The following is a 16,938-nucleotide window of genomic DNA, read 5'->3' as shown; positions in this document are numbered from 1 at the left end:
ACCATAAATAAATAATAATTAAAGTGCACATTTTCTTAAGGAAAAAAAAAAAAAAAGTGTACCATCAAACCATTTCAAGACTTAGCTAGAAAAAAAGGTAATAGAAAAGAACAACAATTCACCCCTGTAACAACACTAATGGAATTTAAGTATTTGACACTTTGTAGGACAAAGCCTGGGAACACTATGGAGCTCAGTGTCCTTCACAGTACAGCCTGGAACACAATGTCCATAGGGGTATCTGGTTACATTCTGGTCACTTTGTTTAATTGCTGCCAGACAGCAGTAAGTTAATCACTCAGCAGGAGATCACAAAGCGTTGCAAACCTTTTTCCCCCTGAGAAAAGGCAAACTATGACACTGAAGTGCAACTAGAAGCTAGCTGAAAACGTCATCTGGAACACAGCAGCCAAGCCACTAAATAGATCATGCTCAGCACTGGTTACCCTAGGCAAGCTTCTCATGGATTTAATTCTGTACTTAGCACATGGCCCTAGCCCCTTACAAAGGTAACAGTATCAGAAAAGAAGGCTATGACTGACTGGAAAAATGGACATAATCCTTTCCAAAAAGTAGAGAGTTCTTGTGTTTTAGTGTTTTTATGGATATGGAAGCAGTCACTAAGCCAAAAGAATTACTAGATCAAAAAATCTACACATGGTGTCTCTAGGGTGCATTTTCTATACCACACACAGGAAAATGTTCTTTTACTACTATCCTCCAAACCTATCAAACCTTATCCAGTCAGCAGCTCAGCCAGCTCATTTTCATCCATGTGACAACCAGTCACAAATGACAGAAGCTGTGAATCTACAGACTGATCTTAATTTATTTCTAGCCAGCAGTATACACTGTATTTCAATGTACTTCATTAGTTCATTTTGCGACCTATATAAGAAACTCAAAATGTGAAACAGTAAGGATGGTAAGCAGAAATTTGAAAAGGCCTTTAAAAGGTTTGTCTTTCTTCACCTTCACAGGCAGCAGCTAAAACTTCACAGCAGCTACAAGGCTGCTCCTCCAACCCATACAAGTTCATTTCAACCTGAACTACAACTGGCTGCTTTTGGCCATGAAAAGAATGGATGAAACCAGCAGGTGTGTACCTCATCCTGCTGCTGTGAAGAGTTTCAGTAATGTCTGTGGACTGCATAGCTGGCCTCTGTGCTGATGCATCCCCCAGAGGTTTGATGGGAACTTTCCTGGTGTTGCAAACAGAAAAGGACTTCTCGTACAGAAAGAGCAGACATGTATGTCACCTGGGCCTGGGCTTTCCTCTCTGTGGCAATGTTGCAAAATACGGAATATGTAAAATTTTCTTAAGACAGGATGCTCTTTAATGTTTGCTTTTTGTATACTTTCAAGCCTAATCAGCAAGATGGGAGATTTAGTCTGTGAAACAGACAGCAGCCCATGGGCTCTAAGTGATGTGCAGGTGTTAGAAAGACAAATTCCTGGCTGGTAGAATTGTCTTGCTAAGCTTTAGGGCCTGGCAGGTTTCAGTGATCTCACACCCAGAGGGAGGTTAAAGCTGGGGAGAAGGATGTACCATTCACAGCAGACACAAAGAATGTAGAATTTATGGGCCACAAGGACATTGGGCACAACTTCTTCCCAAGATAAGGAAGAAACAAATAAACCTTACCCAGCAACTGTGCTGAGCCAGCTATGACTGAGTAAAAGGGAATTCTGCAGGGGGAGATCCCAACCACCACTCACAGATCCCTGACCCAAAAACCCTTCAGCCCAAGAGAAGAGAAACACCGTGGGACTGATTAGCATGAGAAGAGAGAATCATTAACCAATAGAAGATAGAACACTAATTAATACAAGGATTATGTATCATGTAGCCAGTGAACACTAATTCCTTTGTTTGCTGACATGTATAAACAGCAAAAAGTTTTTGATAGCTATTGTGCTTGATTTGTGGAATTCCACTGGGCACCCAGACTTGTAGAACTGTGGGGAAAAAAAAAATCAATGTCTTTCTCAAGTGTGTATTTGTTGGCTTGTTGCCCACTGGGTTACAAAAACCAATTCTTGTGGACAACAGCAGAGTGGTAAACCAACCTCCCCATCAGGCAATAAGCATTCAATCTTTAAAAGCTGAGCTTCTATCTTATCTGAAACATCTACAAGTAAACTTGAGGAGTGGGAACAATGCAACAAACTTGTATCAAACAGGACAGTCTCTACTACACAATATTAAAAAGATCTAGAGTGAAAATAGAATGTCCAAGGCTGATCCAGGTAAAGAAAAGGAAATTTTTGGAATGGAGACAGTATGCTACAGCAAATACTGCATTTTGGTTTTTGGTTTGGTTTGTTTTTTTTTTTTTTTGTCTCAAGTACTTACAATCTCCATTTTCAAAAAGGTGCTTAAATGCTTCTCAGCTTCACTGGCGTCACTGTCTGATGGTACCTACTGAACTCCTCTAGGTCTCATTCCAAACATCAGATGACACCAGATAGCTCAGTATATACACAGAATAACACAAGGCAGCAGCACTTTTCTTTATCTTCTGCTACCTCCCAGACCTAAAGTCTACCCATGAAACCCTTTAGAACAACCTAAAAACACATCCAGAAGGCAGAAGGCTGTGTGTCATTTTACATGTTACTCTTCTCAAAATGCAATACCAAATTCCTGAATGCTGCATGGTTTACTACTCCATTTTTCAATAATTGCCAATGTCACTGACTTGCCAATATCAGGCATAAATGCATGCCAAAACACGGCTAACTCGGGAATTACAATGCAATCTATTAATTTTTTTAATAATTACCTTTTTTTCTTGGTTGGTTAAAGAAAAACCTTTCAAGAAAATAGATTTTTTTTTTGAAATTAGCATTCTAAGCTTAAGTCTACTATAAATTGGCAGTGACATTCAAATACAGAGCAACTGATTACTACAATTAGGCTTTTTGAAAAGATACCTGACTTTCATCACATACACTATGAGAAATAGGCAGAAGAACCATTACATGCAGCTTCACCTGCTGAAAAATCTGCCATGTTCCAGTCAGACTAAAAGAGCTCAAAATAAAAGTACCAACTGCATCATATTATTAATAGACACTCTGTGCTATCACAGCATCCCCTGAGAAATTGAAATGGATTTCATAATTTTTTATAATCTGTAGAACAGCCCCAAACATATCTCTAAATCATACTAGTAATATGGCTATCCTTCCCCTTCTTTACTCTTCTGTAAACCAGTCTATGAACTCAGGGGGAAATGTGCATGTTAAAAACAAAGTTCTTAAAGTGATGCTAAGCTGCTTGTCATTAAATGCAATGCCCTTGCTTCCACAGAGCCTCACAAAAGATGCTGAATACCTATAAATCCCCCACAAACTTCACCAAACATAAATGATGCGTTCTTCATGCATGAGGAGACAGCTGATTAAAAGGACAAAAAGTTAATCTGAGCACTGATAAGGTTTTCTGTCATTAAAAAATGCCTTTTCCCAGCTATGATTTCACTAGACTTGGAGTGAGGAGTAGAGGTCTCTCAGTATCAATGCGAGGAGAAAAAGTAATCCACTAGCACCATTACACATAGCTTAACCATATGCTCTTCTCTTCCAGTAGTTTCTAATTCAGAAATTTAAAAGCAAATCTTTGTAGCATAGATACCTTCTAACTGTTAATAACAATTTCAAATTAATTCACATCACAGTCAGTCTAAGTTCTGTGTAATACCAGACCACTGGAAATCTTACTAACCTAATCTATTAAAATTTATCCTTTACACTATAATAATAAAACTTTGTATTTGCAAGGAAAGAGAGCGCAACTGCAGTCATTGCCACCCTCACTCCAAATTTACTGATGAAAATTCAGATACCTCAACCAGCTACAGTGTTGTTGCCATTGCTAAAATTAGACTGATTTCTAAGTATCTGGAGTGACTGAGAACTGTGAATTTCATACAAGTACATTCATAGCAGATTGGGGTAAGCAGACTTACAGCCTGTTTGTAAGGGTAAAAACTCAAGTGTTCGCATTAAACCCTGAAAGCTGTAAAATTATTCTGCTGCTCCAGGTAGCTTCTTCCAGAATTTGCTATATTTAAGTAGAAGAGAGAGCTGCACCTGATTTTATTTCTTTACAGACAGGCTTGATTACAGATAATGAATAGATTTAGGAAATATCTCCCTGCCTGAAAAGATACCGCATGTGAGGATTTGCTACCTTAAAACAAGGAACAGCAGCAGCAAGGAGAAAAAAAAACTCTGAAATAAAGAGGAAACAAATTTTTATTTGTCAGCAAATTATGTACCAAGATCATAGAAACAGAGTCCTAAGACTATGCCAAAAAGAAGAATCTGCCACTTGCTTCATAAACTCACTTAAGAAAAATGCTTGCAACTAACTATAAATGTAAAGAAATGAGCTGTCTGGTTTTGGAATTTTTTAAGTCCTAAAGCCATACTGTAACTACACTGTCCAGCTTAACATGCACCACAGCTCTTCCTATGTAGTGCTAAATCTGGCTAAATACTGCATGGTGGGAAATTACTATCAAATCACCAAACAGTAGGAAGCCTGTACTTTGGGGTCTTTTTTAGCAAGAACATGTTTCAAACACCAGGTGCAGATTTTTTCCTAAATCCCTATAATGCATTAGGTTTGCCTATAGGAGAATAAGCAGAATTATTGACTCAATGTAAAAGGGGGGAGGGCAATGGCCTAAAAACTGCAGTTACTCAGTTTTTCTTTTCTGACTCATGTCATAAACAAATGTTTCCCCTAAAGCACATGAAAGCCTAGATTTATCAGAGATCTATCATAAATTTTCTGTTCTTTTCCTTCAGAGTCCCTAACTCAAACCATCTACAACAAAATTATCAATTCTCCAAGCCAGACCTACACAAAAGCTTGCTAACACAATGTGGGTGTAATTCTTGGGTGGTAAATCAGCCTTTAGGTACTAAAGCTGCACCCAGATCATGAATAAGAAGCAAGACCCAAATTCCATATGGGCAGAGTGAGACAGAGCACATTAATTACAGCTGAAAAGTAGCAAAGTTGAAACAACTCCCTCACAATAAAGTAGAAGGACAGGAATGAAACTCCATAAAGTCACCCCAAGGTCTAATTTAATTCAGTCTGAAATGTAAAAAATCTCTCTGCTTTTTTTCCTCACTTCAGTGTCAGGACACAAGGATTTCTCAAAGATAGCGGTCTTAATCCCAGACACTAAGACAACTTTGCTACATCTCAAAAACAAACAAAGTCTTTAGTCAGCTATCATATCTGTTCCTGGGGAAAGGGAGGGGCATTCTGCTTCCTCTGAATTTTAGAACTCCATGTCCCATAGTCAGAACAGGCTTCTGTCACAATCTGAGGTTTAAGAACATCACTTGATGAAGTTTTATGCTGGTTTTCCCCCATCACAGAAGTGACACTAGAAGTAGAATAAATGACATTCTACTCATAGCAAGTCTTTTGGTTGTTCTGAAGGTCAAGTCAAATTTGGCAATTTGTCTACCTCTGTTTCTCATTTGAAGCATGACAGAATTGGGCAAAGGAACAAGTGGCTATCTAGTACAATAGCTGGTTTTAATCAAAAGATATGAACATAAGCTAACTTTTGAAGTCTACAACACCCTTGAGAACAAGGCAACAACTGATACAGAAACTCTGTTTTAGGAATAGACACATTCAAAGACATGAGCTGACACCCACTCTCAGCTGCACTGACGATAATTAACGCAAGCAACAAACACAGCATTTTTGAATGTGCAAGGTGTTAAATCTTAGCATGAATCCATGGTAATTCATTATTAACACAGGTGAGAATTTTCTCTAAACACCCCTGAATTTGCAGAATTCATTATTTATAAGTATCTCTCTCAAAACAACCAGCTTCAGAGCCAAACATGCTGCTAGAAATGTCACACCTGAGTGGTCCTTGTATCTCCTCAGGCTCTCAGGCCCCACAACATCACCAATGAGGTGGGAAAGTCACAATCAGAGGCAAAGATGAATCCCAGCGTAACCTGTGTGAATGCTTCCAAGTGCTCTAATAAAGACAGCAAAACAAAGGAGGGACAAAAAAGGAAGAAAACCTTCTGGCCACACAAAAAGGATTGATTCTACTTTCAACTAATGCATGAGGAAAGCAGATACGCTGCTTCAAAATAGTGAAGCATACCTCCAGATGCAGTTTCCATTCCAGCAGATTTAGCTTCTGCATCTAAGTCAATGGACTATAATTCTTATTTTCACTTGACTGCAAAAAGAAATCAATAGCATTTTCTACTTAAGTCAGCACAGAGTGAACAAAAAAATAATCATACTGCACACAAGGCTCACTTTATGGGAACACATGTTTATAGTCACACTGTCCCCGCCTGCCCCCATGTTGTATCTGTGCTTTTATTTAGCCCAGAACCCTGATACTTAACTGAGCAACCTGACAATCCCAGCACACACAAAAGCTATGGCCATTGCTCTGCCTACTGGAAAGCCTATCTTCAGTGTGGTTTCACCTACAAAATAAACAACTGTAGAATATTTCAGGATCCTGAATTTTGTAGAAAACAGATGACAACTGAGGAGAAACAAGCAGTTATACAGTGGCCTCATTTGAAAATATTGTTTTAAAGATTGCTAAGCCCAGAAAAGACAGAAGCAAACATGGACATGAATAATGCCCATCAGGGATCCACTCTTTCAGTAATCTCAGCTTCTTCAATCTTTCTCACAACCAGAAAAAAATCAGTTGTGCATTCCAATAAGGTAAAATAAAATAATTAAATAATAAAGGATAAAAAACCCAATCACAACACAGCAACCAAAAAACCCAACCCACACTTACAGATGCCCATTTTGTAAAGGTCAGTTGATACTATCTCCACAGCATTGCTTCCCTCCGGTCTTATTAGACACACTAGTATTCCATAAACTCTCTCAAACAAACTCCCACCAATAAATGAAAGGATTGTACTCCCACAGAAAAGTCTAAAAACTGTTAATAAAAAATTCAGATACAGAAGTTAAGTTTCAGTTGAGTTAAAGACTTTCCCTGGACTTTGTCAACAACAATTTTTGGTTTAAAATATCTCTGCACTTTTTTCTTTTTGAATCTGTTGAGATAATGAACTTCACAAGAGGTGCAATGATTTCTAATGTGCTCACAACTAGCGTTGTTATCTGTCAGTCATCTAACCTATAGTCAAACAAACCAAGCAAACCAAGCTCCCAGAGCTGGGAGGTCTTTTCAAACCTATGTGATTTAGAGAACATGAAACTCAAGTCAAGTTAAAACAATAAACTTCTTGTGTTTGCTACACAAGTAGAAACTGTTCTTCATTTCCTGAAGTCACATACTAAGTTAGCCAATTTATTCTAAACGCAGTTGTCCTGGACCAGTTTCAGCATTCCTTCAAGCAAATGCACTGTTATTGCAACAAATAAATCTTTTTCAAGCTCTAACACTTTGTTGCAGTAAAAAAACAATAAATAAAATAAAACTGCAATGTCTGTCAGTTCTCAAATGGCAGCAAAGGAGCTCAAAGAATGACACATCTTTGTAAGCAGAACATAAGAGCTGCCTGTCCCTGCTGCTAGCAATCCATTCCCGATGAGCGTAGAGCTCGGCTTCTCCTGGCCCCAACACTGAGCAGCAGCAAGCACCTGCAAACAGAGTCACTGCTCAACACACAACTCTGCTGCTACTACCAGAGGACAAAGGCACCTTCTGACTCAAGTCTACACAAACCATGACCTGATTAGGGCTGCAGAAGAGGCAAATAGCATTTCAGAAGGTATTTTCAAAACATAGGTGTAAATTTAATGTTACTGGTAAATCTCTAGTGCAATTTGGTTAGGACATTCCACAGAAACTTTGGTTACTTGTACAAACACATCTGCAGCATTATGAACCACAGCAATTTCTGGGGCTTTGGGGGTTTTGCTGATTTTTTTTTTGGTTTCTTTTCAAATCATACATGATGTGAAAATACTCATGTTGAAAATAAATTTATGAAAAGCACCTCTACATGTTTACTCATAATATAACATGTTAGACTGGATGACCCAGAAATACAACATATTAAATGGTTATATCAAGTAGTTCACACAAAGAAGCTTTCATTTTCTGACCTAGTCCATGGTCTGTCTTGCTTTGCACCCTATTACCAGATGGGGGGCAGAAATGAAACTCTTCTTCCCCTTCAACCTCTCACTTCCTTTTCCTGCAGCTCTACTGGAAAACTCTTAACCCCCTCACTCAGAAACAGGAACCTTCTTGCCCTCTTCATTTCTTAAAAAAAAAAAAAAAAAAAACACCACTAAACTTTGAAAGTTGTTCCTTCACATCTTATGGGCTAATTTATGTACATTTCTTTCTTTACAAGCTTGGAAAAAACTCATCTGTTTCTCTCAAACACAACCCCTTCTACATCTTACTGACCGCCTTTCCTCCTCAAGCTCCTACCAACACCACACCACTGAAAGGTGATGATGCACTTTACAGCTCATTTCTGTACCTGGTTTCAGGGAGAGTAACAGAAGAAACAACAAAATAGCCATGAGAGAAACCATATGCAAGAGTCTGTGGGAAGCACTAAAAATTACTCATCACCACTTGCACTATCCTCATGAGCAGGAAGCAAAGCCATGGTATAGTTGCAACAGCAGCTCTCATTAAGGCACAGATAAGAAGTACTCATTATCTCTTCCAAGATGGGGACTTTTCTACTAGAATGCATGGAGGCAACTAGTTAGACAGCTTTGGTTTAGTTCTGCTGCTTCTTCTCACACATATTGGGAGTATTCAGTGGTTAAGTGGTATTTTCAGGATTTGCGGGTAAATCCAGTATTTAGGTTTTCTTTGCTTTTGAGAGATTTTAGGAAGGCACAAACACCTTCAACCATTCTACCTTCCTCAAGATAAGTTTCATCAGGAAAAGAAAAAATATGAAAGTGGAAAGCAAACCACAGGTTTTCAGATACTGATAAGAGATTTTCCTGCAGAGAGAAGTAATTGTTTAAGATCTAATACATTGCATTCTGACTTTGGCCAATAATTCTATGATTTAGCCTGTCACAGGTTTATATTAGTAAAAAGCAACTACAGGACAACACTAAACATATGTTCAAGGCAATGTCAAATAGAGGAAGTAAGAAAATGTAAATATACAAATTATTATAGACTCTCAAATGTCTTACAAGTATCAACTTGCATTGGTAAATAATATTCCAGTTTCACATTCAAGAGAGTATAATCCTTGCCACATCACTGAGTTGCCTCTCTTTTAAGAGCAAATGCAACTGCAGTACACATGTACTCATTCCCCAGGCATTTTGCCACCAACATCGCTCATCTGCAGCATTTAGCTAACTTGAGTGCAAGCTCCTTCTCCTGACAAACCCCTGCTATATAACTTAGGTAATTTAAGTTTTATTAAATAAGAATATGGGGAGAACAATATACAAATTAATTGCTATACAAATACAGATGTAAGAGATCAAACAGATTACCTTTACCTCTTCTACACTTTCTGTTTTCTACTACCACAGTGACCTGAGCCACCACCTTGAGCCACCAGATGCAACCTCTGAAAATGTAATATTAGCAGAAATACCAAATACACTAAGCTGCTCCAGCAGAAAACTTGTTTTTCCCATGGAGCCATGCTTCATAGCAGATTATTGTCTTCTCTCTCTCAATCAGTATTTTTCTACTTCTGCTTCAAACAAAAAATATTCATCAAATAAAAAAATTAAAACAAAGGAAAGCTGACATGGCCACAATCACAAGCAGCATTCCTATGTTAAGGTAATATACTTGCCTTGGCTAGTTATTTCATCCTTCTTTCTCTCCCCATATCCTGCTTTTCAAAGAACCATTCAATGGTTTGGGTTGGAGGGAATTTTAAATATCACCTAGTTCCACCCTCCTGCCCTATGCAAGGAAACCTTTCATTAGACCAGGTTGCTCAGAGCACCATCCAACCTGGCCTTGAACACTGCCAGGAAAGGGGAACTCAACTCTTATGTGGGCTCGGAAGCTGTGAGTTGAGAACCTTACGTTAATGATACTGCACACCAGTGTAAGTCCAAGGAGGAAAACAGACTCCTGTCCAGTTACAAACTTATAGTACTGAAAAATAGGGGTAAGAAGAAGGAAAGAATATTTCATTTGTCTTCCCCTTCCTATGCCTGTGTTCCACAGTGATGTTTCTGGACTTGCATCGCTGTTGTCCAGTTCTCAAAAGGAAATTCCGTATTTGACAACTAAGATGAAACCTGGTTTATACCAAGTCTCTTTTGAAAAGTTACAGGTACAGTAACAATAAAGTAATCTAACAAGCTACAAAAGTACACTACTTCAGCAGCATATAAATCTACACCCTTGGTTTAGCTGATACATTGTAAGTACGGGGCAGAGCCAAACCTTTTATGGCAGGAGGGTCCGCCAGGGCAGCGCCCGCTCCTGAGCTGGCAGGGAGCCTGGCAGCTGCCCAGGGCACAAATCCTGGCCCTTACTGCCATCCATTTGAAAGCTGATCACTTTGTATCTCTGTCATTCCTTCAGTAACAAGATTAAAAAGCACATACTTGCTTTTTGAAAGGTGTCCTAAAACATACAGATTAAAATAAAATTACAAACTTATTTTTTCTTTCCAAGTAGCTATATAGGTATATTATAGTATATAAGTAATATTTATAAGAAACTTTGTTTCCCAAATGCAGAGAGTGAATCAAATTAAAATTAAAATAGCCCCAGTTTGAGAAAAAGCAGCACCTCGATTGTTTGTTTACAGGTAAGCAGAAGCAGCAATAAATAGAAAGGTTTTATTTACATGAAGATACAGCTTTTGCAAGTGTTGCATCTGCTGTTGCTGCTACAGAGTGAAGAACAGAGTGGCCTATTTTCTACTTGACTCAAGCATCCCACTATTCCTTGCGCTCCTGACTAACCAGGAGCCTAAAGTGGTGCCTTTTCAGCTTGCTGACTCATGCAAACCTCCACCTGCAGCTGGACTGACATCCTGGTGAAGAAATACTCTGTAGTGGCCTGGATTCAAAGACTGATTATTTCGAAAAAGTAAAGGAAAACAACTCAGGCATACACAACAAACAGAATTTCCAAACCTCACTCATCCTAAAACTTGCCTTTCATATGAGGAGGGGATACAAGAAGTAAAACAACTAAGCACAACATCGTAGCTTAAAATACCATCAAAGACAACGTAAGGAACGTAATGAGGAGAGGTAAGGCATGAAACAAAACTATATTTTCCTAACCATGACTGGAAAAACTGCATTCTTTACTTTACTACACAGATGTGAATGTGTCCAAAAAAAACACTTAGAAAAAGTCAACATGATGCTTTGAAGCAGTACACAAACAAAAAACCTGTAACAGATTTTCCAGCTACATAAAGAGCTAAAAACCTAATATTGATGACTGAATTGCAATCATGATGCTTTTATCATGATTTCCTCCATCAAAGTCACTGGTCCAGTTTTACTGTACATTAAATAAAGGACCAGACAGCTTATATAAATACTTGTTTTCTACACCTTCTGGACTACAGAGGTATTAATGAAAGTTCTGTAAACCCAGGTGCCTAATTTAGCTAAATATATAAGACAAGTAGTACCTCCAGACCTCATCAGACCATACAAACACTACTGAACTAAATGGAAGCTGCAACTGCTCAAAATCTCTAAAAACATAATGATGCAGTGCATTCAAATGTAACACCAACATTGGTAAAATCTGACTATTTAAAAAATAAAAAATTCTTTTAACTTTCATAGAAACCAGTCAGCTCACTAGAAACATGCCCAAATGATATTCTACTCTAGGCTGAAAAAGCCAAACTAAGCTGTTACTTTGTCAAGAAACTGCTTTTATGCACAAGCCATTCACAGAGATCTAAGCAACAAAACCACTTTTTCTACAAGCATTTTATCGAACAGCTTGCCAAGCTCCATATAAACACATTTTACTATTTCATAAAATTCATATGCCAACTTTTTGAAACATGAAGTGACAAGTTCTCAGTGGAATTTCTGGAGAGCTACAAGGTTCTTATTGCCCTCAGCCTCCTGAGACTGTAAATTAACTATACGAAGCAAGAAGCCAGAAACTCTCTTTCACACAGGAATGCCTTGCAAAATACTGAAACAGTCTCTGCAGTCAGCTAAAGAAGAATTCCTTTACACGAGGCTCAAAAGCCCCCAGTGATCAGCACACAATAAATATGCACCACTGCTAGATTTCTTTTACTAATTTCTTTCATTAGGGACCCCTTAAAGTTCATAACTAATGGTAAATATCCTCCAACCTGCAGCTATACTTTAGCTAGGTGTTTACATAAGGAAATCATCTCATATTAATGGTTTTAGTTGTTTTCTAATTTTTTCCTAAATTGTTCACATCTTCCTTTCACCCAAGGATCTAAAGTTACACAAAAGCAACTAACAGTGAACTTACCAATGCCATAAAATGTAGACCAAGAAAAAAAGAAAAGAACAGGCTACTTTCTAAGCTTCATGTAGTAAAGTCTCTGAGCATATAGTACAGTTGAATTTGTGCCATGTTATATTACATGTCAATCTATCTGACAGCACTGAAACTTTGCACTTCCTTTTACCAGTTACTTGTCTTACGGCTCAAGGTCTCCCTTTGATTATTCCCAGCTCTGACACATTAGCTATCTTGTTATCATATTTACTTTTGCTTTACTACCCAGTGGCATTTGTCATATTATTGTAGGGATTTTGAAGACATGTTCTTTATGGGGCTTTGTAGCAGCAATGCAATTCCTGTGACAGATTTCCTTTGCAGATGATGGAAATGAAAAATGTCTGGTTTTAAGTTACATCATATTTCTTTCTTTCTTTCATAAAACAGTAAACCCAAAGCTCTGCCTTTTTTTATGCTGTTCCTACAATCAGCAGTTTTAGGTTTACTGTATCAAAGAACAGCAACAAACATTTAACTAGCATTTTGGTGGTTTTATTACCACTTCCTTTCCTTATTACTGCTTTCTTGCTATCCCATGTATGTTTTACTAGATATATATATAGATAGATAAATATCTATATATCTATATAAATTAACACTTAGGAAAAAGAAGCAACCATGATCACTTAACACAAAAATACTGGAAGAGCTCAGTGGCAGCTGTGATACCTGGAAAAGTTTCGATATTTCTAGTTAGCTATGCTCTAGTATTCCTAAGGCTGCCAATCAAGTTAATCAGAATCAGAGCTCATTTCCTGGTATTTAATCCTTCACTGGAATTAGTGTCTATCTTTCAGTTATTAATCACTTTTATACTACAGTCTCCTAATTCAGAGTTTAAATTTTCAAGACACACATGAATGCCATTTATTCCTACAGCCTAAACTTCTCTACTAATCTAAAGCAGCAGCATACCATTAACCACTTCCAAAAATTTATTTAAGAGTTGTCATTTTTCCACATTCAGTCTCTTCCAAAGTTTCAGTTGGCTATAATGGAAGGCTATTCCCTTTAGCATTCTGACAGAAAGGAATCACCTCCAATTCACAGGCATATTTCAGCCAACCTTACAGTATGTTTAGAACACTCTGCAAACACAGCCTGTGTTTGTGCACCAGGCACACACCACAGTGAAAAAGTGCTCAATGGCCCTTCTGAAAGCAAAGGATTCTATTTGGAACCCACACCTGCACAAGACCATTGCTCAGGCCTCAGGACTTCTCCCCTTCGACAACTGCATGCCAGCCAAACAATCCCAAATTGCAATCCTAGCTCCCCACTGCTCTCTTAACCCCAATACCGTGAAAACGGCATCCATGGAATACCTTATCCCCATGGTACTGAACTTCCTCAGAGAAGAGAAGAAACCTTGCTTAGCCAACATACATGGGATTAACGCCCAAAGGACCTCTCTGGATCAAGCCACCAGCCAAGTGTTCGGGGACAGGGACTTGTATCCCGCTCTCTCACGGGACACTGATGGAGACACGCCTGTGCATAGGTACCAGACAGAAGCCACCAGCTCTGCCTACAAGGAGCGTCCCGGACAGGCCATGGAGCCAAGCGTGTCCAGCACTGGCATCAGCGGGTGCCTGGGGCTGGGACACACCAGGGACCACCGCACAGCCCGGGAGCTGCTCGGGAGGGAGCAGCCGGGGAGGGGCCGTCGGGAGACAGGTACTCCTCCCTTCTCAATCCCCTGCAAGCAATCGGAACAGAACGTCAAATTACGAACGCGGTCACACAAAAGACGAAAGCGGCGACCTGGAACACGGCGTGCAAAGCAAATGCCACCCCAGGGCACAGCCCGCTGACACCGCACCACCAGGGATGGCGGGGGGGGAGCGGGGCAGAGCGGGACGAGCTTTAGGCTGAACATTAGGTAGGACTGCTTGCATAAAGGGCGATTAGACATTGGAAAGGGCTGCTCAGGGAGGTGGTGGAGTCCCCGTCCCTGGAGGTGTTTAAGGAAAGACTGGATGTGGCACTTAGTGCCACGGTCTAGTTGAACACGGTGATGTTCGGTCACAGGGTGGACTCGATGATCTCAGAGGTTTTTTCCACCCTAACTGGTTCCGTCGCTCCGAGCAGCCGGGCAGCGATGCGCGGGGCCGGGGCACCGGGGCCCGCTCCCGGCGCGGGGCGGGGATCCCCGGGCGGGCTCCGCGCTCCGGCCCCCGCGCTGCCAGAAACTTTCCGAGGAGGGAGGGGAAGGAAGGAGGGGAGGGAAGGAGGGGAGGGAGCTGATGCGGGGGGACGCGGGGGGGGGGGGGGGGGGTTGGAAGGGGGTTCTCGGCGCGGCCCTTACCCGTCCTTGCGGCGGGCCTTGTAGACGTGCCCGTAGGTGCCTCTGCCCACCTTGCATCCCTCGTACTCGAACAGGTCCTCCACCCGCTCGCGCTCGGCCGCCAGCTTCGACTTGAACTCGTAGTCCATGTCTCGCCCATGGGCGGGGAGGGACGGGCGGGCAGGGGGACGCGGCGGCCGGATCAGCACCCGCAGCTGGCGGAGCCCCCTCCCGGCGCCGCCATGTCCGGGGCTCGGCGGGGGCGGCGGGCGAGGGGAACCGGGCGGGGGGGGCGGTTTGTTTTTGTTTTGGTTTGGGGGTTTTCGGCGGGGGGGAGGGGGCGCGCTCCGCCGCCGCCACCCGCTTCAACTGGGCTCCTCGCGGCGCGGCGCGCGAGGTGCCGGGAGTCGTAGTGCGGCTGCGGGAGCCGGCCCCGCCGCCGCAGGCGGGACGCCGTAGCGGCAGAACTACAACTCCCGGCATGCCCCGGGTCGCCACGGCCGGGCGGCGTCGGCGCACTGCCTTCTCCGGAGAACCGGAGCGTTTCAGCGGCCGCTGGGAACTTGCTGACTCTTCACATTGCGCGCACAGGCGGGAGCAGCGAACGCGGTCGGACGCGGCGCCTGTGGCTGGCAGGGAGCGAGGGAGGGAGGACCAGAGGAATAGACTGTGGACACGCACCCCATGCTGCGGGGCGCCGAACAGTGCAGAGACTTGTTTATCTCGCCAGCCGCCATTCACGGTCCGGCCCCGCCCCCCTGCGGGATGCTGCCCCGTGATTGGTCAGTGCTGCCCCGCCGTGCGGCGGGCGGGGCAGGGCGGGGCTAGGCCGGCCCCGGCGCTGTGGCGGGGCGAGTCCATGTTGGAAGCGGGAGGTGTTGGGGGATTCGTGCAGTCGTGTGCTGCTAAATAAACCGATCGCTTACAGAAACACAGGGGCTCATACTGTGCGCTCACATACAAACCAGGTGGATTGCTGCGTCTTTAGGATACGATGCCATAGCAAGGCTGTGCCCCTTCAGCCCCTGGCAGAGAGATTTTTAGACAGACGCGGCGCTGCTTTGAGGTTCGGATTTCATCAAAGTACTTTGAGATCACAGAAACATTCAGGCCTTTTAATGCTGTGTCTCGGTCTCTCGAAGATTCTGTTTGTGAGAAGCGTCACTCTGCAAGGTTATTTGTGTTAAGGAAGTGCCAAGCAGAGGTAACTGTATGAAGTCACACAGAATCCCAGAATCGGGCTGGAAAAGGCCTCTGAGGTCGAATTCAGTCTGTGACCAAACAGCACCATGTCAGCTACAGACCGTGGCATTAAGTGCCTTGTCCGTTCTTTCCCTAAATATCTCCAGAAATTGTGACTCCACCACCTCTCCAGGCAGTCCATTCCAATGTCTAATGACCCTGTCTGTAAAGAAATTTTCCTAATCTCCAACATAAACCTCCCGTGGTGCAGCTTGAGCTGGTCTCTCATCCTCTCAGCTGTTGTCTGGGAGAAGAGGCTGTCCTGCACCTACAGCTTCCTTCCAGGGAGTTCTAGGGAGTGTAAGGCCAACTTTGACCTGATCTTATACAGCCTGCAGGTTACATCCCCCTCTAGAAGCAAAGGACAATCCCCACCTTGTGTGTTCAACCTCAGATTACTCCTGCCAGCAGCAAGTGAATGAAGCAGAATTAAATGAGAGGAGGGCAGAGTAAAAATGGCATCTCTCCTTACATAGAAACTATCTCAGTTCATCACCTGCTCTGCCAGCATTACTTACCACAATGGAAAGTTTTTCCACATGCTGGATGGGAGGGGTAGAGGAGCTGATGAGAAGCTGTCATTGCTGACAAAGCACAGGGAGGTGTCAACTGCACGATAAGGAACGGTGCTATATATGATTACTAGTGCATAGCTAAGTCATGAGGTCATAGCCAGAAGTTTGTTTCTCAAGGAAAGGCAGGAGTGTAACCATTTTGAGGTGATTATTTCTTCCAGAAGGCAATAGATGATTCAGAATTTCCCTTGGGACAGGTAGCTAGCAACTGAAATTCTCAGAAAACTTCATCACTTCTATACCAAAGTAATATTTTCCAGAGAACTGCAAGTGCTTTGCCGTTGCAGATGTGGATCTTTCTAAGCAAGGCCTGATCATGAGCTGGCAATTTTCCTGA

The 16,938-nt window shown here is 42.0% G+C and overlaps 1 protein-coding gene across 2 annotated transcripts in view; it reads right to left on the bottom strand.

The window, feature by feature from the left end:
- The window catches only part of CDK19 (cyclin dependent kinase 19), a 122,454-nt gene extending 107,457 nt beyond the window's left edge, over positions 1-14,997 (bottom strand). The window contains exon 1 of one of the 2 annotated variants that reach the window (XM_074537955.1): positions 14,856-14,997. In XM_074537955.1, coding sequence (XP_074394056.1) covers positions 14,856-14,944 — 89 coding nt within the window. In that variant the 5' untranslated portion in view covers positions 14,945-14,997. Of the gene's footprint in view, positions 1-14,805 lie in introns of both variants that reach the window. The other variant, XM_074537954.1, reaches the window with a different exon arrangement.
- Between the last annotated feature and the right edge of the window lie 1,941 nt (positions 14,998-16,938).

Source organism: Zonotrichia albicollis, chromosome 3 (genome assembly GCF_047830755.1).
Source record: "Zonotrichia albicollis isolate bZonAlb1 chromosome 3, bZonAlb1.hap1, whole genome shotgun sequence".
In the NCBI taxonomy this organism is placed as follows: Eukaryota; Metazoa; Chordata; class Aves; order Passeriformes; family Passerellidae; genus Zonotrichia; species Zonotrichia albicollis.
This window is presented reverse-complemented; position numbering and strand designations above follow the sequence as displayed.